The 23,750-nt window shown below is 38.6% G+C and overlaps 1 protein-coding gene across 3 annotated transcripts in view; it reads left to right on the top strand.

The window, feature by feature from the left end:
* HACE1 (HECT domain and ankyrin repeat containing E3 ubiquitin protein ligase 1) overlaps positions 1–6,397 on the top strand; it is a 52,235-nt gene extending 45,838 nt beyond the window's left edge. For all 3 annotated transcript variants that reach the window (XM_063389713.1, XM_063389714.1, XM_063389716.1), the window contains 2 exons: positions 4,927–5,040; positions 5,487–6,397. In XM_063389713.1, the coding sequence (XP_063245783.1) occupies positions 4,927–5,040; positions 5,487–5,589 (217 nt within the window). In that variant the 3' untranslated portion in view covers positions 5,590–6,397. The remainder of the gene's footprint in view (positions 1–4,926; positions 5,041–5,486) is intronic.
* Positions 6,398–23,750: the final 17,353 nt, after the last annotated feature.

The following is a 23,750-nucleotide window of genomic DNA, read 5'->3' as shown; positions in this document are numbered from 1 at the left end:
AATGACTGATTACATATTTATTATACTTGACCACTCTGCAAGAGGCCTTTGTTGCTGTCCAGGCCGTTCTTGACAAAGCCACAGTGAATTAAACTGAGCTTTATATTCTTGTTCCTGTTGCATATTTATGTGTCTCTTGGCTTTTCCAGTAATCAGCTGAGGCTGTAATAGATGAGATAAGTAGGTAGCACTTCAGTCGGTGTACTCAGAATATCCTTCTCCTCAAGCTGAGTTGAATTTAACATTAGTGCAGTGTGTCAAGTAAAGATGTAACCTTATGGAAGACTGTTTGTTTTATAAAGGTTTTCTGTCCTAAATTCCATTTGTTTTCTAGGGAAAATCACTTTTATTTCCCTTATGGTTTGGGGGCAGTGAGGGAATGTTTTAGCAATAAATGGCCCTGTGAGCTGGGTGAGTTGCTGAGCTTGTGGGTACAGACATTTCACAAGGTGGATCCATAGACATAAATGTGACACCTGAGTTGTGCAATCCAGGCTTTTTCTGGTAGCAGGCAGAGATCACAGCACCTTCTTAGTTTGATGTTCCCTTAATATTCTGGGATTAGTAGAGTGGTTGACCTTTTGTGTATAAGTTTTGTGGTTAAGCAATGATAAAATACAAATTAATATGATCAAAACTACCTTTTATATTAAGGAATTTCATAGTCACAGATGTATCATCAAATGGCCCAGTCTCCAAATACTACTAGTCTCACTTGATGTATTATGAATTTCTTTAGTTTTAAGGATTGTGGATGATTTAAGAAGCTAGTTGTATGCACATTGATCTTTTTGTTCTCTGAAGAAATGATTCCTGAAGTTGTAACTGCCCATATTTGGCATGCCAGCTGCTGGTCTTTAATTTTTAGTGGACTGTTCCATTTCTAAATATAGACAGCAAATAAGGATCTTTAAATGTAAGGTCATGTTTCAAATGCTTCTTAAAACATTCCAAATGATACAGAAGTGGCATTCAGTACTTTCATGGCATTTGGGATAATCTACTGGATTCTAAGGGGTGCTTTCTATCAAGTAAACAGTTACACTGTCTGATTAGTTAGTGCATCAGCATCATTTGTTTTGGTCACAAATCACCTACTGTCTTGTTCTTACCCATCTTCTTGTTAGCAGGAAAGAAATTTCTGGTGTGGCTGTAAGAACTCTGGTCTGGAATTTAAAAATGATCTGCTTAGGATTTTGTTTTTCTATATCAGCTAAGAGGAATCCTTTGTTTTTCCTTCAGTGTTTGAAATACAATAGATATATTTTTTCCATCAATACTTAACTTTTGAAAGTTACCTCTAATAGTGATATACAGATGGCATTTTTGTACATAAGCCCCCAGACAGTCCTACTTTCTTTTAAATGGAAGATTTAGATGCTGACTTTTATATGAGCCTAGTGCAGTAGTCGGGCTGGTATCTTAAGTAAAATTTTACATGAAAAGTACACCTGATTGCAAACTATGATGCTTTTCTGGCCTTAGTGAAGAATTTGTTTCTGTGGGTACTGGTTGGCAAGCTACATTCAGAAGTCTTTTTTCCCGCCGTTTCCTTTTAATCTCTTCTGTACATTAACTTACTTGATTTTTTGTGTGTGTGTGTGAAGTGGAACTGTTCTTTTTTTCCAGTCAAAAACTATGAAATTAATCTAGTGAATTAAATAAAATAGATCTATGATTATGTCTTCAGTGTTTCTCTGACATCTCTAAATATTTCTTAAACTTAGCCTTTTGTCTTCTTGCCCCATTTTTACATCTCTTTCTCTTTTTCTTCTTACGAAGTCTTGCTTTGGGTTTCAGTGGAGATAACACTGCATTTGTCATTAATACAGATTTTGAGACATCTTTAATAGTAATTGTCATGAGCAAAGTTTGAAGATATTTGGAGGTCTTAGCACACTCAAGAAAATGCCTGAATGTTTCTGTGGCTCATATTGGGGATCTGAAAGTTCACTTATGATGCCATTTATTCTTTCTCAGCTAACAGCTACTTGACAAGATATTGCCAATTCTACAAGCTTTTCTTATTTTTCCCCCTCTTGATCTGTTTGGTATTTATAAATAATATTTGGCTAATCTATTGTTAATTCTCCACTGGCAACTTCTGATTGGGTTTATAGTGAACAGTTGGAAGGAAGTGTTGACAGCTTGATAGATTCTAAATGATAAATTCATTTATCATTTGTATTCTACCGCTGCAAAGATTGTATAGCACTTCTTTGGGGACTGTGTTTTTTGCTGAGCAATAAGCAATATCCTTATGCTTTTTGAAGGAAAGATCAGCATAGTTGTTAAATATGAAAGATACATGTGTCTGCTGTCACGTAAGAATAAAAAAACATAAAGAAACAGGCTTAAAATCTCTTCTACAGTGTTTTCATTCCAAGAAAATTTATGCAAAACTTGTCAGTGGAAAAATAAGTAGAAAAGTCATGATTCGGATGTAAACATAGAAATTTCCCAAGCTTTGAAATTGTATTATTGCTCTTGCACACAGCTATTGTGATATTTTTTGCATCTATTTAGAAGGCTTTCTTTACTATATTGGCAGTGTTTTTCTTGGAGACAAAATTCATTCTTGGAGGTACAAGTTGGCAGCAATCTCTTTCTTTTAAATGTTCAAAGCCTTGGCCATGCTTTAAAATTTTGATCTGTTATATGGAAAGCATTATAATAAGTTACATTGAAAAACTTCTAGAATAGTGGACTGAAAGAAATTTTCAGCAGTTAGGTCTCTGTTTTATTGCTGATTTGAATGTGGGATGTTTATCAGAGGGGAGAAAAAAACGTTGTTGCAAGGGAGGCGGGACTGTATTGGAATGTGAGCCAAAACCATGGTATAAGAGTACTGATGTACCATCTTTACCACTGTTCTGGATTGTTGCTGTAAGCACAATTCCGTTTGTGTCAGAAATAATGTGCTGCAAATAATCAGCACTTCTCTCCACAGTGGTTATGTTGTGTAGCAGTGTTAGAATTGTATGCTCAACATTGCTGTTGTTAAGCTAGGCAATACAGATTTATGTGTTGCATACTTCAGCTAGTTCTAAAAGGTATATTTAAAAGGGATTACTGTGAGTTGTGTCCCAGCTCCTTCACATTCAGCAGCAGCAACCATTACGCTTTTGCATTTTTGCCAGGTAGTTTTACTGTGAGTGGAAACTTTACTTCTGTTACACTTGCTTCTGGCTTTTACAGTCACTTGATTTACACTGTTTTTAGTATAGCTACCTGTAATCCAGAATCCTATCAGCTATTACATATTTTTGGAAGGTTTATTTTGTTTTGTCAGTTTCTTTCTTTGCTAGCTACAAAATCACAAAATAGCTGAGATTGAAAGGGGCTTTTGGAGATAAAGACTTTGCCAGGATATTCTGAGTTGAAAGGGACGCACAACGATCATCAGTGAAGTCATCAGAGCATAAGTGAATGGCTCTTACAGGGATCAACCTTGGCATTATTAGTACCATGCTCTAACCAACTAATGTAAGCTCATTGTCTAATCCAACCTGATATTCAGAGCAGGGTCAGCCACAGCTGGATGCTCAAGATCTTGTCCAGACAGGTTTTGACTGTGTCCTGGAATGCTGACCTCTCAACTTCTCTGGGCAACTTGTACTAGTGTTTGACCACCTAACAGTAAAAAAGTGTTCCTTATATTTATATGGAAATTTCCTAGACTTGAATTGGTGCCTGTTGCCTCCGGTACTGTAACTGGGGACCACTGCTTCATCTTATTTATCCCTTCAAGTATTTATACACATTGATCAGATTACTCTGAGTTTTCACTTCTCCAGGCTGAACAGTCCCAGCTCACTTTTATCTTGTGTTGGGTGCACCAATCCCTTACAATCTTTGTGGCCCTTCACTCAGCTTGTTGCATTATGTCCCTGTCACTCCTATAGTGGGGAGCTTGGAGCTGTATATTTCTCCACAAATACAGAGAAAGGATAATCACCCTCTCCCTACTGGGTGGCATGGTCCTAATGCATTCAACTTCTTTTATCCTTTCATTATAGTGGAGTTTTAAGGGGGGTTTTTTTTGGATGCAAGGGCTGTGCTAGCAAGATGTTATCTTGTAGTGTATGTCTGCTTAAGTTGATATTATGAAAATATCTGAATATTTTATTCTATTTGTTAGTTTAGAATGACAGAGAGGGAGTGTGAACAATGGGCTATTGCCCATTTACACCTGGAGCAATCTTTGAATAATATGTTGGTGAAGGGAAAAAAAAAGAGTAATATGATTAAGTGAGATTGCATTCCCGAAGATGCTAGTGATTTTTTTAGTGTGTTCTAGTTTTGCCATAGATTGTCACTGGGCTGTAGTGTGACTGATATAATGGTTTCATTAGTTGCTTGAGATATTTGGTCTGAAGTAGTAAATGAACAGACATGTCAAGGACGCTTTGGTCATTTGTCCCACAGATAGTAATCAGAGAATAAACTGTTTTGTGGTGTAGCTTAAAATTTAAACATAAATAGACATGTTTGTCTTAACTGAGATAATGCCACAGTATAGGAAGGATATAAATCTGTTAGAAAGCGTCCAAAGGGTCCATGAAAATGGTGAAGGGCCTTGAAGGGATGCCGAGGAGCAGCTGAGGACACTTGGTCTGTTTAGCCTAGAGAAGAGGAGACTGAGGTGGGACCTTGGAGACCTCATGCAGTCCTTCTTGCAAGCAGAAATATCTTAAATGTCAGTCAAACAATATGATACCTATTGTAAGTGGACTATTGTGTTACTCAGTCTTGTAATTAAAAGCTTTTAAACAATGAGAATTTTGATATCACTGAGAAAAAGGGAACTTTAGTAAAAGTATTAGTACCTGTCAAATTATCCTAAGTAAGAGATACTTTTCAGTGTAAAGGTTACAATTTTTTGCCTTATTATTGCACTGTTCTAATTTCTGTATATTTTCTCAGTTCCAGGGTGCCTCATGGTGGCTTTGCCCATATCATGGGTGGCAGCGGGTTGCAGAATTTTACTATTGCTGCTGTACCATATACTGCAAATCTTTTACCAACATCAAGCACATGGTATGTTAACTATGCTCATTAAAATATCTTAAAACCAGGGCTTTTTCCTGTCAGTCACAGTCAACCATACACAGTCAAACATTTAGAATAATTAAAAGGTCCAAAAAAATTTTGACAGTTTCTGCAGTATGCACTCTCCAACATGAAAGTGATGGGTTTTTTTTCCAAATGATGTTACATTGTTTGCAACTTGAATTTGGCTATTTAAAGGTAGTGAAATAAATAAAGGAACACCGAAGTTAAGTTATTGTATTACAACTTACTGAAGTGAAAAAACAACATCATTTCCTACAACATATTCAAATGCTCAGTGGTACTATAAGCTGTAGTATGCACAGGCTTGCTTTCTTCCATACATGTGATCTCTTCAGGGGTCTTAATCAGAAATCTTTACTCTTGTGTTTTTTTGCTGAACTGTGGTGTACTTTTTTTTTTTTTCTTTTCAGTATCAACATGCTCAAGTTACCTGAGTACCCAAGTAAAGAAATCCTGAAAGACAGGCTTCTTGTGGCATTGCACTGTGGAAGCTACGGATACACAATGGCATAATTAAGTCTAGAAAACCCGTCTGACTGTTAATGTGCAATTTTGAGTGGCAGAAGTACTTTTGGAAACTGTCAGTAGAAAGCATCTTAGATGCTGCAGCCCATTGGCATGGCTGGGCTTCAGAACTGGCACAGCATCATCACCTTTCTCTCCATTATTGTGTTGTCAAGGTAGCTTTGATACCATCCTAACAAACTCCTCAGTGTGCTGTATTTTCATTTTTTAAAATTACAGATCTGTATGGAAATCAGTTTACATGCTTTTCATTATTACTTCAATCTGAGAAAGTTTGTCAGAATCTCTTTCCACAGTTTACATTTGATTTCCAACTCTGTGGTTGAATGACATTTGCATTGCAGTTTACTTTGCACTCAGATGGAATACTGCAAATGAAAAGAGTTGTACTTTATGCCTTGTTGCATGTGAAAGTGCCATTTATTTTTGCAGACCACTACAGAAAGTTCAATTGGAATATTGTACAGTAAGACAGAGCTGATGTATTTTCCATTTCTTTGCATAGTAACAGAAAAAAAATTTTATAACTTTTTAGTATTCTAATGTATATAATATGTAAAGATTAGACTGTTATGACTGGAAAAAAACCAACAGATTGAGTTTGTCTAGTTTATATTAGAATTTACACTATATTCTATTAAATATTTAAAGTATTTGTGACTTTAGAGTCAACTTGCAGTTTAGAATTTGTAAATATTGTTTAAGATCTATATCCATTGTTTGAATGCCTTTACTCTTTCCTTAATATATTGTATGTTCAAAAGTTATTAATTAAATTTTAATATTTTAACGAGAATTGGAATGTGAGAAGTCTCTGTGGGCAGGCTGTTCTTTTTTCTATCAGGATTTTATTAATCTTTCTATAATTTAAATTGTTGTGGAACCGATGTTTGAGGAATCAGTGTCAAAGTGTATGGATGGACATAAAAAAATGCACAAGGAAGTAAACTGAGCTTATGAGGTTAACTGACAAAACTGTGATAGAATCTCGTGACAAAATTTATATAGAATTAGAATCTGTTACACTTATCCAAAAATACACATTTGATAAGGAGCTGCACATGTTGGGGTTGATGATGCTATTGCCTAACTGCTTTTCTAGGGCCCCTGAGGTAGGCCTACATTCTTGTTTTGATTCATGCTAGGAATGTTTTGTTCTTGTTGTTGTTATGTGTTTTCAGTTTTGGGTCTTTTTTTTTGTAAATTAATCTGGTCATCCCAGTTTTGCCTTGGAAAATGCAAATTGGATTCTGTCCAGATGAAGCTAGACAGAGAAAATTGATCCAAAAATGTACTGAATGCTAATGGATGAGCATCAAATTTATATCTGCAAGGCTTAAATGATATAAATAATATCACAGAAGAATATTACAGATCTGAAGAGTTCACAGATTAATTTGGTCTTAGCAAACCCACCAAACACGCAGATTTTAAGGTTCAGGTCCTCAGCAGAAACTGTTTCTTACTGATCCCTTGATGTTTTCCTGCACTAAGTGCTAATACATATGTAGACTAAGTTCACCAGCTGATTTAGACTGCTTATTTAGTGCTTTTTTTTTTTTTTTCTGATTTTTTTTTTTAAATCTAAAGCATACATAACCTCTCTGGGGTAGTGAGAGAAATCTATGGACCATCTTGCCATGATAATTTTTGTCTGGACTAAGCTTTATACATGAACTTACTAGCTTCATTTCCTTTTTGGTTCTGTTTGTGCACATGTGTAAATGTTGGTTTAAATTCTGAGGCAGAGTCTGTGACTGCAACATGAGAATATCAGTTTTAGTTGGTGGAAAGAGCAGACTCTTCCAGCAGAGCAGTGCAGGGAAAGCTGCTTGGCTGTTGCTTCAGTCAATGGGGAGGTGCTGTTCTTCTCTGGCATGCTTGAGGAAAGCTTAGTCTGCTTGAATAGGTTAGATGTTTGAGGATGTGTGGTGTATTAACATTAAATCCCAGTTAACTTGGTCCTTCTGTTTACCAAAACTACTTTGCTTTCTTGCACAGCTGGACTGTGCTTGGTTCCCTGGTTCTATTGCTTATTTTATTATGTGCTTCTGCAAGCTAGATTGATGGGAGGACAGTGTTTTGAGCAGTAGAAGGTATTTGTCATGCATTGGGTGTTTGTTTTCTTTATGTAAACTGGGATTTTTGTCTTTATCTAAGGCTTTACTGTAAATAATGTTTGTTAACTGCTGTGCAATCTGTGATTTTTTTCCCTTTCACGTTTTATTTACAGTAATATACAGCAGTTTCCAGGAAGCCAAAACATTGCATGATCCTGCAGTGTTCAAAAGAAGTCATACTGCAAGGATGAATGAAGACAAAAAAGACTTTTTTTTTCACTTTTGTATTATACTGTAGGTGACAACAAAATGAATTTGGTCTCAACCAGTTCACCTAACATGCTTGGCAGCTGGTTTTGAAATGCAAAGGAGAGCAGAGTTTTAATGTTCTCAGCAGTTTCCTATGACAGATCTCCCTGTTACAGCCTCACAGTGGTAAAGCAGGTTATTCTTGTTGCCTCTGTGCCCCATGTGAATCATACACCTGATGTATCTTGTAGGATTTCTTGTAATGTTTGCATTACTTAGCCCCCTAACAGATCAGAATGAAATTCCTGTAAAATCCTCCTGTAATAAGAAAGCATGATGTTAATGTGTAGATAATAGGAAGAGAGCTGTTGATACTGGACTCCTGGTATAACATCAGCCTTGTTATTGCTTGTTTTGAACAGGGTTTTTTCCTGCAGAAACTGAACAATGCTGTTGACTGCAGCTGACCATGTGAAGTTAGCAGGATTTAATTACTGCATTGAAAGACTGTTTTTAGGGCACCTGTGCCCTATTAGCAACAGGGTATGAGAAGCCTGTTGAGAAACTATAACTTAATATAGCTTATAGTTTAGAATGGTTAATTGGTTTATATTTGTTCTCTCCTACTGTGCCAGAACAAGGCAGGGAGAGTGTTTTATCTTGGAAAGAACAGAACAGATGTCTTGTCAGATCATAGATCATGAGTGCTCATTAGCTTTTATTATCTATATGAAAAGTTAGATAGCAAAGCCTAGTTTTTGATGCTTGAAAATGTGTTGTGCATCTAATGTTGCAAAACCATTAAAACCATAAACTGTGAAATGCAGCTTAATGACTTCTACTGTATGTTCCATAGTCAAATAAGATTGAAAATAGAATGAGAAGAAGATGGTGGTTGGCCTGAATTTTCCAGATGCTTGGAGACTTTCACATGCACAGTAAAAGAAATATTAGGATCACCTGTGCTTTAGAAATTATGGGCAAGTCAGTAGTTTATGCAGCTATTACTACTGAGAATTTTTAGCTTGTCCATAGAAGAGCATTTGTCTAGTTAAGAAGTAAAATCAGCGAACTTACTAAACTGATGTTAAGAACCAAAGCTTTAAATCAACTAGATTAAACCTCCTCAGGGATTCTTGAGTTGTAAAAATAAGAGCTTTTCAAGTCAGAACATCTGTTTTTATCCAGACTTACTATAGAGAATCATACAGACAAGAGACAAGATAGATAGACAGGAGACTGTGATACATGTTTTATAGACATGTGTGTCAATTCAACAACATTTTTACACTCTGAGGAGACTAACAGAGTTAATGTACTTCTGTGGGGCTAGCTGTTGTTTAGAAGCAGTAGGAATCATACCACATAAGGAAGCCTAGTGTAAGGTTACTGACTTAGTCTTAGGTTAATTACTGGCTCATTTCATTTAAAAATAGCTCTGTGCAGTTAGGTAGATTGAAACATTTCTAATTATGTGTGTAAAGCAGTATTTCTAGTTTCAATTTTAAAATCTGCATGTAATTCAAACTAGTAGAATATATTAATGAAAATCGAATTAAGATAGACTGTACCTTTGGTTTGGGTTTAAAAATGGCATTATTGCCATTTTATTTCCATAACTGGCATGTAATTTAGTTGGAGAACATTATTTTTGAAATGCTCACTTAATATGTTTGAAATGCTACATATTAGGCTCAAAACACCACTAAGAAGGGCTGCACTGGTCCACTGAAATATTTCTTCTGAAATCAGTGTAATTTATGTGTCAATCAATTGTGTCTTACAAAGTCTCTCATTGGAAACGCTGTGGTCTCCTTATTATATTAGCTATTTTACATTGAGAGTTTTTCTCTTATATCAGAGCTCTCCCAGATTTTTCCTGATCTTTTTCTCTGAATGTAACATGCAGCCATGGGTAGGAATAGCAGATAACATCCCTAAATTTGTGTCAGGGCTTTTCCTATGGGAAATTGTTTTAAAAAAATAAAATACGCCAATATGATTGGAAACTGGTTCATGCCAAAAGAGCAGAAGTTGAGCAGGAGTACAAACACTGAAGGAGGTGTCCGTGAGCTCACTGTTTGCAGCTGCATATACTTGCTGCATTAAGTGCTTGTGACATTCTGTGCCAAGAGTTCAACTATTCAGTTTCATACAACGCCAAGTGATTCACTGGGATTATTAGGATACTCCTGGGATAGCTTTGCCATACTGATTGCCTCTGACATACCAGTTTGCTTAGATTAAAAAGCAATTGTTGCTGTCTAGTCAAATTTATAACCCCTGGTAAAAGGAAATTGAACCCTAGTGCTATCCAGTATATAAAAACACCTTTAGTTTACATATTACATGAATTGGAAAGAAAACTGAATCCTTGAAGAATAATACTAGTTAACATGCATAGGGCAAAGATTTCACAGGTATCTAATAGACAGCTTTTCTATGCTGGTAACTTTATTCTGTATTTAGGTCAATGTATAAGCACTATTGTAGATTAATTCTTCTAATTGCTGTCTTTATTTCTACAAAGTGATGCAGCTATTGATTGGTATTTGGATGCCTGTGGATGTTAGCTGAAAGATGGAACTGTACTATGGGAAATCTAAATTTTATATTGGAGTAGGTCTGGAGAGTTGGCCTGGAGACAACTACTGTGCTTCCCTGATTTGTGGGACATATTAGTGATGCTGTTAGGTGTAGGACCATAAGCAAGAAACAAGAGGAAATAAATGGTAGAGGCACACTTCTGAAAGTGAAGAGTATCTTCAGGAAAGAGGTGAGTCGTGTCCTGAGTATAAATGTGGAATAACAGGGGTGTTTTGAGAACAGATATGTCATTCAGCTGGCAGTGGGAAAAGTGCCTGGGCTTCTTAGAGATACGATCCTTTTTTCTTCCCTGCCTGGTCTGAAAGCTGCAGCCTGCTGCCACTGAGACTGGGAAGACTGGTTGGACTCAGCCAGGAGGGTTGCTGGAGCTTGGTGGATTTTCTTTATGTTTGATGCTAGCTCAGAATGAGCCTACTGCTGACATGTCATTTTGGTATATCTCCCCCACCTCATGCCTTAAGGTAGATTTTTTGGCAGTGTTTGCTAAAGCAAGTTCAGCTTCTGCTGAAAGAGCATCACTTCGAATTGTATGTGAGAAGAGGCTCCCTTCTGTGCAGATGAGATTGCTCCCCATTCAGCACAGTGGCATGAATAACTGCTGAAATGTGTCTCCAGTTTAGGAAAATGCTAAATGTAAACTCCACAGGCAAGACACGTAGGGCTTAATAGTAGTATCTGTGCTTTTGGTCCTTAGCAACTTGACATAATTTTAAAATGCACCTAATTTATGTTGTGTGTTTGTTTTGGAAACATTCTCTGTGTGTTTTTGTTTAGGTTGTGGTTCTTTGTGGAAGAGTTTTTATTTTAGAGTATTTAGAATATCCATCTTCAGTATTTACTGGATTGTGGCATTTTAAGAACTGTCTTAGACCAGGTGAACATGCTTCCAGTCTTTGCTGTTTGTTAAGAGTTTCTGTGTATTGTGTGACAATTTCCTGCGTAATGCTACCAGAGGAATGGACTGAAATAACAGAAATCTATGAGTGAACAACTCATACAATGTGATAAACTTTAATGGAAAGCTATGCTTTCTATAAGGTGCATTATTAATACTTGGTTTACACTGTCTAAAAAAGTCCAGCAGTGTGTAATTACAGCTCATAGCAAGGTGCATTTTGTGTGTGTGTGTGTGCAAGTGCCTGAAGAAAAGGGTTTTCTTACTGTCTTTTATAGAAAAAAAAAAAAAAGAAAAAAATACCTTTGACCATGTCTTGCCCTGCTGGCCTGTAGGTTTTGTTTGTGCTTGTCTCTCTGTCTTGTTTCTAGTACTAAGCTTCTCGGTTACTCAGTCTTGACTGGTTTGATGTGAGTTCACCAGGGGCTTTTTCTTTGTCATGTATCTTTGTAGTTAACAGACAGCAAAGTTCAATGGACAGGCAGATGACAGGGAGACTGCTGCGGCTCGTATTTGATGTCTGCGTCTGTCACTGACCCCCTTTGTAACCTTGGTGAATCCCTTCGTGTCTCTGTACATAGGCTGTGCTATTGCAGTTAGACTGTAAACTTCTGAGGGAAGGAGACAGCCTCTGTGTCTGTGGGACACCGTGCAGAGCAGATGAGATTGGCAGGGATTATGTGGAAGTATCCAGACACAGTGTCTGTGTTTTCACCCAGGGTTTGGTTCTGTTCCTTGGGGACCGTCCTTGAGTGGGGTCTCAGGAGTGTACCTGCTCTTCTGTCTCACCCATCCTGCTGAGCCCTTCTGGCAGCTGGAGCAAACTGGAGCAGATGGCTGTCGTAAAGGAAACCTCCATACCTTGAAAATGCTCTTTAGTGCTCACCAGTCACAAAGTTTGAAAATGGTAACAGAAGGGCTCAGGATCAACCAAACTTTCTCCAAGGCTTGCTTCTGCTTGTCCTCCCCTGTCACCATGACCGTATGCTTGGTAAAGTGTGGGGGAATACATTCATTCCTGTGGTCTGTCTGGAAAGCAGTCATGTCTGATAACCAGTGAACTGGTGGGGATGCTCCATACAGGTGTGACTCTGGTGCTTTAACTTGCCCTAGGAGCACCATCTTGTCAGGATGCTTCGTAGCCTTGATGCTGGAGGCTTTTACACCCAGACACTGATGGTCTGAATGGAGAAGTGCTTCTGATAATGCAGGAAATCCCCACGGTTTAATGCTGATTCCTTAACTTTCATATAAAGATTTAAGCGTTGCTTTCTTGTTTGTGACAAAGTTGAAAAGCTGCTTTTAAGCAGTAGGAGTTATCCTACGGCAAATCTTACTTTCTACTTAAAGCAGAAATAATTTAATTTTCAGAAGCCTTGATGGTGAGTATCATGCTTCTCTTATTTGAGTCTGTTTCTGTATCCATTCAACATGACCTGGCAACTTCTATCCCAAGACTAACCACCTAAAGTTGAACCAATCCCAAAAGTCCATCTTGTGGTGATCCTACCTTTTTTCCATATGTACAAGCTCTCACTAGCACAATCTATACTTAGAGTCTGCATTTTATTTCTGTTATGTAGAAACTCTGAATCTAATCTAGATCTTCAATATGTATTTGCAATAAGTATGATTTTTGGTTTAATAAAATAAAGCCCAGTGCACTTGTATCTTTGTAAGATGAACAGTTACGTACATGACAAGACTTTAGCTCTGTGTTTGAAGTGGGAGGCACCTAAGGAAAAACTCAACAATTTGGGGAACAAGGGTGGGGAATTCCTTGGCTTTTTCAGATATATGCTGGTCTCTTCATCCAGAGTACTATCCTCCAGCTCTACAGAGATGCTGTATTTTTACAACATACCTTATTTTTCCTGTGACTGTGGAATATTAGACCTTTCAATTTCATGCAATTACCCTCCCCTTCAGACTAATCAAACTTCACAGCATCAAGAGGACTTCTGAGCTGGATGGAATGCAGGATAGAAAGCAGTAAACCAGCAGAGAATCTGCAGGGTCTGAAGGTCTCTAATTTTGAAGGTGACTCATAGTTATGTGATGATTTATGCCAAATCAAATCCTACCATCCCTCAAAAAAGGAGTGCCAAATATCTAAAATATTTCCATTGATTTTGCTGCCTTAGGCAAGCTATTTACTCTGATCCTGGACCATAAAGCTGTGCTAGTTCAGTATGTCTGAACCTGCTTAAGTAAGGGAACTTAATTATTTTGACATTTTTATCTGATTTCAATCTTTGTAGGATACCAGATCGTCCAGCTGCCAAAGGCCAAACTAACTGTGGGATATCCTATTCATCAGACTCATGTAAATTGGTGGGTAAGGGAAGGTCTTTATTCAGAAACATTTGCTGAGATTCCAAAGGCTTTTAACTTTTAGGCTAAAGCATAATTTTTGTCAATGACTGGCTTAAGAAAATGATCTCTTGCTTGTAAATTGGTCTAAGTTGCTGGAACGGGAGGATCATATAACATGCCTCTAATTAGTATATTTAATACAGAGTTAATTAGTCCAATTCATCTTTCCTCTAATGAATTTAGTGTTTGTATGTTAGCCTTTTTTTCATAGACAGCTGTCTATGGGAGGTACGAATTTGACCTTTGAATAATGTGCCTTGTCATTTCCTCCCATTTTTGATTTCTTTTTATTTCCAAACTGCTAAATTTATGTTCTGAGCAGTGATTTATCTAAATCTTTACTGAATTCAGGTAATACAAACGAGGACACTTACCTTTAGGGAGTCTTACTCTCTTTAGATTCTCCATGTACAAGACTACCTTGAAAGAGGAAATTTAACATCTGCCCTACACTACTTTTTTCATATGTATTCTTGATGAGTTCTTAAAGTTCTGAAATTTAGAGGAGCATGTGTTTCTGCTTATGCTGTCCTAAGACCATATTTCCTCTTTATTGCTGGATCTCAGTTGTGGTAGGAAAAGGCTCTGATCAGCAGTCTCCAGAGAAAACCTGAATGTCTTGATAAGACATTTCTTCTGCTACTTATCACAGGGTACCTAGGGCAAACCGGGGAAGAATTTTCCACGGAAATGTGGTGTGTGCAGGCTGCTGAATACATCATCTCTTTGTTCTTTGGGGCTGCAAACATCACTCAAACGTGTCAGTAAAACAGTTTTACTTAAAGCAGGATAAAATTAATGTCTTGGGGGAGAAGCCTGATGGGCAAACAACTGTTGAGGCCCCTTTGGATGCATTGACAAGAACGGGCTCCTTTCATTTCTAATTGTTTGCAGAAACTGCAGGAGAGCTGCTGCAAAGCTCACCTGAGGCTTGCCAGCTCTGAGATGTGCTCCCCCTTTCTCTCCAGCCTTGGTGGCTGCAGCTGCCCTTCTCTCTCTGTTGCTTCTTCTTTTCTCTCTCTCCTCCTCCGTCTCTCATTTTTCCCTGTTTTTCTGTTGACAGGGAGAATTATGCTTCCATTTGCTACTAAGAAAGCAGGTCAAAAAGAAAGAGCTGTTTTTTGTGGAAGCAGTTTAGCTATATTTTTTGCTCTGCATCAAATCTTATTTAGTTCATGCCACTAGAAGAACCAGCACTCTGAGATGTGCTCCACCATAGCCCCCTCAGCTGACTCCTATGGCATGATTTGGGTGTGGATGAGTCTGCTTTCCCTGTACATACCCCAAGCGCATGTCTGTGCCAGCCTTGAGAAATGATAACAATAATTTTTCCTTTACCTTTCACTGCTATTTCCAGTTTTCATTAGCAGCTCTGATTATTAGGACAGATGCTTTAAATGTTGGCACATATTAGAAAATTCAGCGAGGAAGATCATGGTGGTATTGGAGGAGACTCTGAGACGCTTGTCATAGAAGTGAAAACAGGAAAGTTTAATACAAGTCAACTCTGAACAGTTAATGAAAGTCAGCTAAAATTAAACCTGAGGCAGCAGTCACTTAAAATGCTTCTTTCTCCCATCTTGCTGTGCTCTTGATGGTATTCAATCCTTACACCATGTGTCCCAGCTGAACTTAAAAGGTAACACTATCCTTCCCACCCCACAGCCCCTCCCAAAGAAACAGCTTTGTGGTAAGTGTTCTGACTTTAATTTTTGTGAAAAAATCTAATTACTGCAGAGAGAAAATACATCCATAGCAAGCATGGGTGTTTTTTTTGGTTTGGTGTTCTTGTGTTTATTTTTTTAATGTAAATTTCATCCAAGTGAAATTGAATCCATCTTACATCAAACGTGATAAATCAAGGTGATTCCTTGTGCTACCTGGACTTCGATTTGACTGCAAAGCTGATATGAAGTGAGTGGTGATGCCCTGGCCCTCTGGCCCTGAACACTCTGCCTAATGCAAATCCTAATATGTTGATGTGTAAGAGTTCTCTGTATTCACTGCTGTGTGACCATGCAGGCAATATTTCTGATCTGAGCACTGACCAGTGCTGTTTGTCGAGCTCGGTGAGATGGGAACAGCAGTAGATAAGATTCAAGTAAGCTAATGGGACAGGTTTATCTAAAACCTTATGGAGACTGTGGGGTCCTTCTTGGAAAGCAAAGGCCATACAATTTATCTGTGCTGCAGTTACATTCTGGTGTCTCCTACCACTACCCTGGAGCTCTATTGCTGGCCATAAAATTAAGTTATTTTGTCACCTATGGTTATTAATTTTAACTTAAGCTTAGTAAATTTAATGCAGAGATATTTACTTAGTGTAAATTTGTCTCCCATGAAACAAAGGGGTACTAACTTTGCAGACTTATGTAAAGGGTATCTGTTTCTGTTAAAAAGAATGGAAACAGCAGGTTAGGACATCTTGTAAAGTAAGTGTATATACTAAGAATCAATAAGTGTTTTATTAGTGCCTGGAGATCGTTTGATTATAAAGAATTTTATTTTTTAAAATCCAATTGCTATAAAAAGATAAAAATGTTAACCATCTGCTTCACTTTCATTTAAAATCTTGTGTTTAATTTCTTCTTTGTAGGTAACCAGTTTCCGTTATTTTGCTGTAATGTTTGGGCTTGGAAGAAAGTGGCTTTAAATTATGGCTTTTATTTATTCAAACGTATTGTTGGCATCATAGGTTTTACAGTTTCTATTAGAAGTTTGAAAAATATTTCTTGCTGCACTGAGAGAGAACAAAATTCAATTTAGAAATATAATTTCCCACCACTGAGACACTCCATAACTTGGGTGAGATTAATAGAGCCTTATGACAGAGGCTTGATTTAAAGCAAGAGATTAACACTGCTTTATCAGCCCATACCACAAGTGAATTAGCTCAAGAAATCTGTTTGAAGTTGCTGAGCTGTCTGTTAGAAAAAGGTCTCTGGGTATTTATTTGATCACTGCTGAATACTTGCTACAGGTTTGTCTATCTGACAGCACAGGAACAAATGTCACACCAGCCATGCTTATTTTACAGTAGAGTGTTTTATGTTATTCTTTGTTATCCCACAGGAAGCTGGAGTGCTTTGGAGGTCAGCTCTTGCCCCATGGGGATCATTTCTAATGAACTAAGTTAAAATTATCAAGCAGAATTACAGTGATGTTCTGATTTCATTGATATATTGAGGACCAAAAAAAAACCAAACCAACAACAAAAAACAAACAAACAAAAAAAAAAACCCCAACATTTAAGTGGTCTTTTAATTGGAAAAGTTCTTTTCCTACACTGGTTGTAAATCTTTTATCAGCAAAAGAAGCCTCATTTCCTGTCCTACATATAGAAGTGTTTATCTTTGGAGCACATTAAAGGTGTTCAGAAGTTGGGCCTGACAGGCTGGTAGATATACAGACGTACACAACTAACAGAGGGATCTGGGAGCTGATGTGCCAGGGCTGCAGCTGACTGCTGGTCCAGGCTGGTGTTACAACTCTGCCTCTGATATAAATTATATCAGGACCAAATGAGAAAAAAAAGAGTCTGTGGCACTCCACCCATTCCTGTCACTTGGCAGCTGTGCTCTGTATCTGAAGATACAGACTCCAAATTAACTGGTAGTCCTTAAGATCCTGCTTTATTTGGAGTAAAGAAGAAATTGCGTCAGGTGCATAAATAAATACAAGGTAGGTGCCTGTGTGTAAGCACAATGCATGTATGCACACAAATGCTTTTTCCTCCAATACCTTTCCATTCTCTTGGAAAAATGTCTGAAGCAGCTGTTCTCGTACATTCAGCTAGTCCAAAATGAGGTCTGCATGATTGTGTGTAACTTAGTTTTTTATTTGTCCTAGATTTGTAGCACCTTTCTAAAGCTCTTCCTTCCAATCATCTTTTGCCATGCTGGCTATGCAAATGAGTCTGCAGAATTGTCCTCCTAGACAAACTTATAGATTGGATGATTGTCACAATGACGGGCTTTTAACACCAAGCTTGTGTTTGTTGCCCACAGTAAGGTAATACATAGAGGTACTTTCTCAAATGTAGAGGTAGATGCAAAGAGCAGCATTTTGTATGCTCTAGGTATGCAATGACAAATGCTTAAAAAGTGCCTTTTCTGGGTGTCTCAAACAGCATCCTGTTTCTTTGGTACAGATAAGAATTAACAAGTCTGGTAAGGTGTGTACATTTTGCTGGTGTGAATATCTGCATTTCATAAAGCCAACAGAGTGTGCTTGTGGTGTGCAGACAGAAGTGTGGGTGGGAGAGCAGCATTTATGTGCAAACAGCTTGAAGCGTGTTTGTGAGACTTGTCTGAGGGAAGAAGGAAGGGGAAAGTCCTCTCTGCATCCAGGCAGGGGCAGCATGGGCATGAAGCTCTGCTCATCACAGCGAAGTACCAAACCAGTATCATAATCTGCAGCCTGGGGGCTGGGACAGCAAGCTGGTTTATTAAAGAGGATGACTCAGAGAACAATAGCAGAAAGCTAAAAGGCTAAAAAAGAATTCCTGAGTGTAAGATCTTCCTGCAGATGATCAGAGACATATGACCTGAACAATAAAGGACAGGTACCTGAGAAAATATTGTCCTTATTTGTTTCCACTTTATGATTTCTCTAAACTTTTTGATTCACTTCAGCAAAGGCTTGAGCTACCTTCATAAGCTTGGTTGAAGGAGGCCACAGTCTCTGAATGCTGCAAGGAGCAGGTGACAGCTATGTCCATCTTGACGAGCTTTCCTCCTCTGTTTCTCTTGATGAGCTCACACACAGCCACAAAGCTCACACATAGCCGGGTTTACCCCCCTCTAAAGGGCAAAGAGACAAAACCCTATTACCTTGGGAAAGTCACAGTCAGTGGAGGTGTTACCTTGTGCACTCCTGAGGTTTCCTCTTTGCTCAGTTTCAGGGGCTTCCCTTCCCCTGTGTGCCATCAAGGAAAGCGGTCGCCATCTGGTCCAAAGTGTTTGTAAAGTTCATCTCTGCAATAAATGTCATTCTACAGGAATAGAAACAGGCTGGTGCTCTGCTGCATTACTGGAGTATTCTCACCAGTATGCCAAAAACTTGGAGTTTATTAATGCGAGTAAAATTAAAATGGATATTTTCCAGCAGAAATTGCCTAGGCAGAACACTGGATATGATGCTGTTGGGGACACCTCTGACTTGCTATGGTGCCCACTACTTGATATGTTGAAGTCCTTTCCATGCATGCCTGGAATTTGAGAAAGACATAAGTCTCTGGTTTACCTGTCTCATGGTACATCTGAAATGTGGAACTTCCACTTTCCAAGAGAGTGTCCTAAATAAACTAGTGGAAATGATAACATTTTCTTACTGAGAAATGTTGCAAAAGCGAGCTTTGTTTTCATACTAGCAAGTTCTGGAGGGTGGAAATGACAGTTCTTGGGAGTTACCTTTTCCTATGCCCTGTTTCATCTAAAACCAGTTTACTCTTGAACAGATAAAACAGATAAAAACAGCTAACAGCACCACATAATTTATTCTTTGTCAATATATTTTTTGTACTGTAGTGGAAACAAATTTTTTGGGGTACATTTTCTTTTACAGAGTTTTGTTTCAGATGTATTTGACATTAGCCAGAAAAGCAATTTTCACTACAGAAAAAAAAGAAACAAATAGGACTTGCCTTGTGATTAAAGTCTGTGACTTTGCTATTCATGTTGTAAACTGCCTGAAAGCACCTCTGATAGAACAAGAAAATCTTCAAGGTTAAGTGTCACAAAAAGGCATCATTTTGTTTAAGCCATTCTCTTTTCATTTGCCTTGGAGAACATGTTTTCAATAAGAGGCTGAAGTCTGCTGGTTCTTGCAGTTTTGTTGGTGTATTGCTGCATCATCTGGACAGAATGAATTCTGCTTTTCCCCTCAGCCATTTGAAAATATATTGCAGTGTGGTGTCAGTCACTACCCTCTTCCCTTCATCCCTCCTACTCTAAGACAAGCTATTCCTCTGGCAGAGAGGCCTCTTCCAGTGCAGAGGACCAAGAAGTGAGTGGGTGACTGCATTGCTCCTTCTCTTGTGGTAGTGGGCAGGCTCCTGCAGCCTCCTGGTCTGGCAGCAGGGAAAACCATCCCCTTGTTGCTCCTCCTGGTGGAATACACTTTGTTCCTTGAAGCCTAGAGAGATGTGACAAACTCCATGTTGCTGCAATTTTCCTTGGGAAATATTTTGCAGATGATTATAAGTGTATTTCTGCAGCCTGTCTTCCACTGTCCATCTGGGATTTGCAATGGGCCTGCAACACCTCCCAGCCAAAAGAAATGGAGGGAAGACCATCTTCTCCTGACTTCCTGGGCAGCAGAATGGATTTGTGTGACTGGGACCAGAGACACTGTCCCTGCACACCCAACCAATTGTCAGAGACTTCATGCTGTTCACAGCCATGAATTCTAAAAGGTGGCAAAAAAAAAAAAAAAAAGTGGAACAGCTTCAGAACAAGGTAAAGGTGTCTCATCTTTTGAGATACTAACTTAAAGAGTTGAGATAGGGATGAGATTTTTGTCACTCCCCTTCACTTTTATTTAACGTGAAAACCAAATGTCAGGTGCAAGGGTTTGTTTGTGAGGTCCCCTGCAACAGGGCCTGCCTACATGGAGCCCAGTGTCAAGGATTCAGAGGCTTCTGAAACAGAAGTTGTTCACTCAAATGGGGATATTCAAAACTGGGAGCACAGCTTTTAATTTGGGGACCAGTTAATTTTCTTAGGGGCCATGAAGCTGATCTATACCTTCAGGCAAAAGTTCAGGGATCAAAAACTGCATCTTCCTGTTGTAAAAAAGGGGCTGTTGTTCAGCACAAGAAGCAGGTTTATGTGAGTAGTATTTCAACTATTCTTTTTGTCATTTTGTTCTCAGGTCTCTGAGCCATCTATAAGAGTAAAAAAGTTATTGCTAGAGAAATTGGAAACTGGTAGTTGATAAATAGTGCTACATCACTCTGCAAAGAACAGTTGATGAATACTACCATTGTATGTGAAATGTTTCTTTTTCCCCCCTCTTTAATAGCAACATTTTAAACTACATTGTCCCACACAGGGGACTGCTAAGCAAACCAGAACTGACATATGATAAATGTGAAGCTGTGGTTACAGCTCCAGAAATCGATGAATTGCATGTCTCACATGTGAAAGGGCAGTCATGCTGTTGCTGCTTCCAGAGTGATGAATGTAATTCAATCTATGAGCAGTAGAACATGAGTGTAACTTGCTAATGCAAGTGCTTGCCTCCAATAGGAAAGAAAAGTTTGTGAGAAACTGTGTACTGCTCTGCTGTGAAACCTCCTGCAAAGTAATTAGTTCTAAACTTTGCAAGGAATGCAAGAGAGAACCATGTTACTGTCAATAACCCAGAGAATGTTTCTCTAACAAACGTGGTTTAGTACCTGTGAGTATTGTTAATCCATCTCAGGCACGGGAGCACCAAACAAAATGTCACTTTGAGAGATACTGGAACAAGAAAGATAATAATGCTGTAGATGAAGGCCATTATTTATGGCACTATGAATGCAAAGATGGACCTCTGGGAATGACCCCCTACAACTCAGCTAGTTGGAAAGCAAGTTTTAAAAGCTGTTCTCTAGCAAGTGAGTAAATAAATTCTAGAATAAAGAGGAAAATACAGGTTGAAATAGATTTCAGGGACTGGAAATGAAGGTGATATGCTCCAGTTCTTGCTGGAGACCCTGATTTTGACATGTGCCTGGTGGGCTGCTAATCATGTGATGTTTCTGATAAAGAACATAGAGCAGCTTCTTGCCAAAGCTGCTTGATTTTCAATTTAATTCCATTTTGAATTCATATTTAATAAAGGATTCTTTTTTCCCAGAGCAACTCAAGGAAATTCAGGCAGTGTCACAGTTCACTGAGCTTGTGCCAGGACACTGCAGTGTTTCTGTAAGGTTCAAAAAGACAATATTTCATGTTAATATGATGTTAAACAAGCCAACCCCAGCTGTCAGGACTGCCACAGCAACACCTTACTGCAAGGTTGTTGTCAGTAGGCCAGCAGACCATTATTGAGTGGGCATGCAGGAGCTGATAAATTCCTTATGTAGCTCTGACATGTGGAAGGTTTAATAACAGCCATGTCTTCAAGCATATGGAAGTGCTCTAGGAAAAGTCCAGCCCTCCTGTCCCATGAGAAGGAGCCTGGGAAGATTGTTTCAACAACTGCTTTTCTCACAAGTTAGGATAAGGACATGAGATGTATCCATTTTGAATACAAGAAAGTCAGAGGTGTTTAATTTGGAAACAGAGCACTTCTGGCTTTTGCATTTTAACTGAAATGCCTTCCTACCCACAGAGCTTTTTCCTAGACCCTAGTTTTACACAGGGCAGATGCACAGACAATTGCCTGCTTAGCACCACATGGGCTCCTCTTTACATTTCTAGAATTTGCTACAAAATTAAACATCATTCTGATAGAATGAAAAGAAGATGTAAGAAACAACAGACCATGCAACTGAACAGAAAAAGTGCAGTACATTTCCTGGGTTTTTTTGCCCTCTTAATTTTGGTTTAACATACTCCACCTTAATGCTTTGTATGGGAAATCTTCCGCTGCCCTTTGGCTCTGAACTCCATACCCTACTGGTCTCAACAGGAGGCAATGCTGATATCATGCTGCTCATCAGGACGTACTGTGTATGCAAATAAGATGCAGATGATGATTATTGCAAGTACTTATACCACAGAAGTGCCTGGAGATCCAGACGGAGCAGGTGAGTGGAGATCTAAAGGAAGGGCTGCCCAGCATTGCTGGTTGCTAATGGTGTAAAGCAAGAGCATTTATCTGCACAGCTCCAAATGTGTAGGAACTTTCAAGCAAACATTAAATACAGGGCACCTAGCTGGCAGTAGATTTTTAAGCTTCTTGAATGGGAGACAGGATGGATGCAAATGAACAGGCAAAGGCTCATCTGGTTACTGTCATGGAATAGAAAAATTAGAAATGAAAGATGCATTTGTGATAAACAAGATTGAAATTCCTTGGGAGAGTGCATGTGCATTTAATATCTTAACATGAATGTATTTGTTTTTTGTCAGAATAAATTGCTAAGAGCAGCCTTGATATACTGAAGCAAGGAAATCTCTGGATTAAGGTGCAAGTAAATTCACAATTCCCAAAACTCTTTAAAAATGCTGATCAGAAGTAAACAACATCAAACTGTGGTGTCATTGAATAGTGGATGAGAGATTCCAAACAGATATTCTTATCAATAAATAAATTATGAATACTTCCCCAGCTTCTGATAGATCCTTTCAAGAGGTGTTTTATTTAGAAGTTGATGTCTTTTATCACTGGGGTTTTCAAAAAATATTTTATAACAGCACAGAGTATTTCAGTATATAATATCCAGGCTTACTCACAATAAATCTGTTATCTACAGTTGCTCTTTTCCCAGATTCTTATAGGTTTGTCTGTCAGTCTGACCTGTCTCTGAGGGTGACAGTGATAACCCCCCCTCCACTTTGCTGGCAGCCCAAGTTCCTGCTTGTTTCTGCTTGTTTCACCTCTCAGACAATTTCACAACACACACAGGGTATGCCTGGTGCCTCTCTAACCCTGGTGTGGTTTAAAGGTAGTTATGCTGTCTTAAAAAACTGAACCACAGTCCAGGTGAGTATTGTGCTGATAGTAGTTGGAAGTTGTGTTAAGCTTCATTCTCTTTTTTTAATAGCCGACCCCAAACCCTTATCAACTCAGTGAAAGTGATCAGTAACAGTTCCCCCAAACTAGGAGAACTTTAAACCTTTTTTCTCTGCAGTTTCTTTCCAGAATGATTGAACAGTTGCTCATGCACTGTGCCAGGTACATTTCCTTCCTTCCTCCCTCTCTCCCTCCCCAAGGCAAGTTGAGGCGAGCACACTGGAAGAAAAAAGCACCTGTGTAGTTATTCCTCCTTTTTCTTCTGCTGGTAGTAGCCCCCTTGCTTGCAGTTATTC

This window comes from Prinia subflava, chromosome 2 (genome assembly GCF_021018805.1).
Source record: "Prinia subflava isolate CZ2003 ecotype Zambia chromosome 2, Cam_Psub_1.2, whole genome shotgun sequence".
In the NCBI taxonomy this organism is placed as follows: Eukaryota; Metazoa; Chordata; class Aves; order Passeriformes; family Cisticolidae; genus Prinia; species Prinia subflava.
This window is presented reverse-complemented; position numbering and strand designations above follow the sequence as displayed.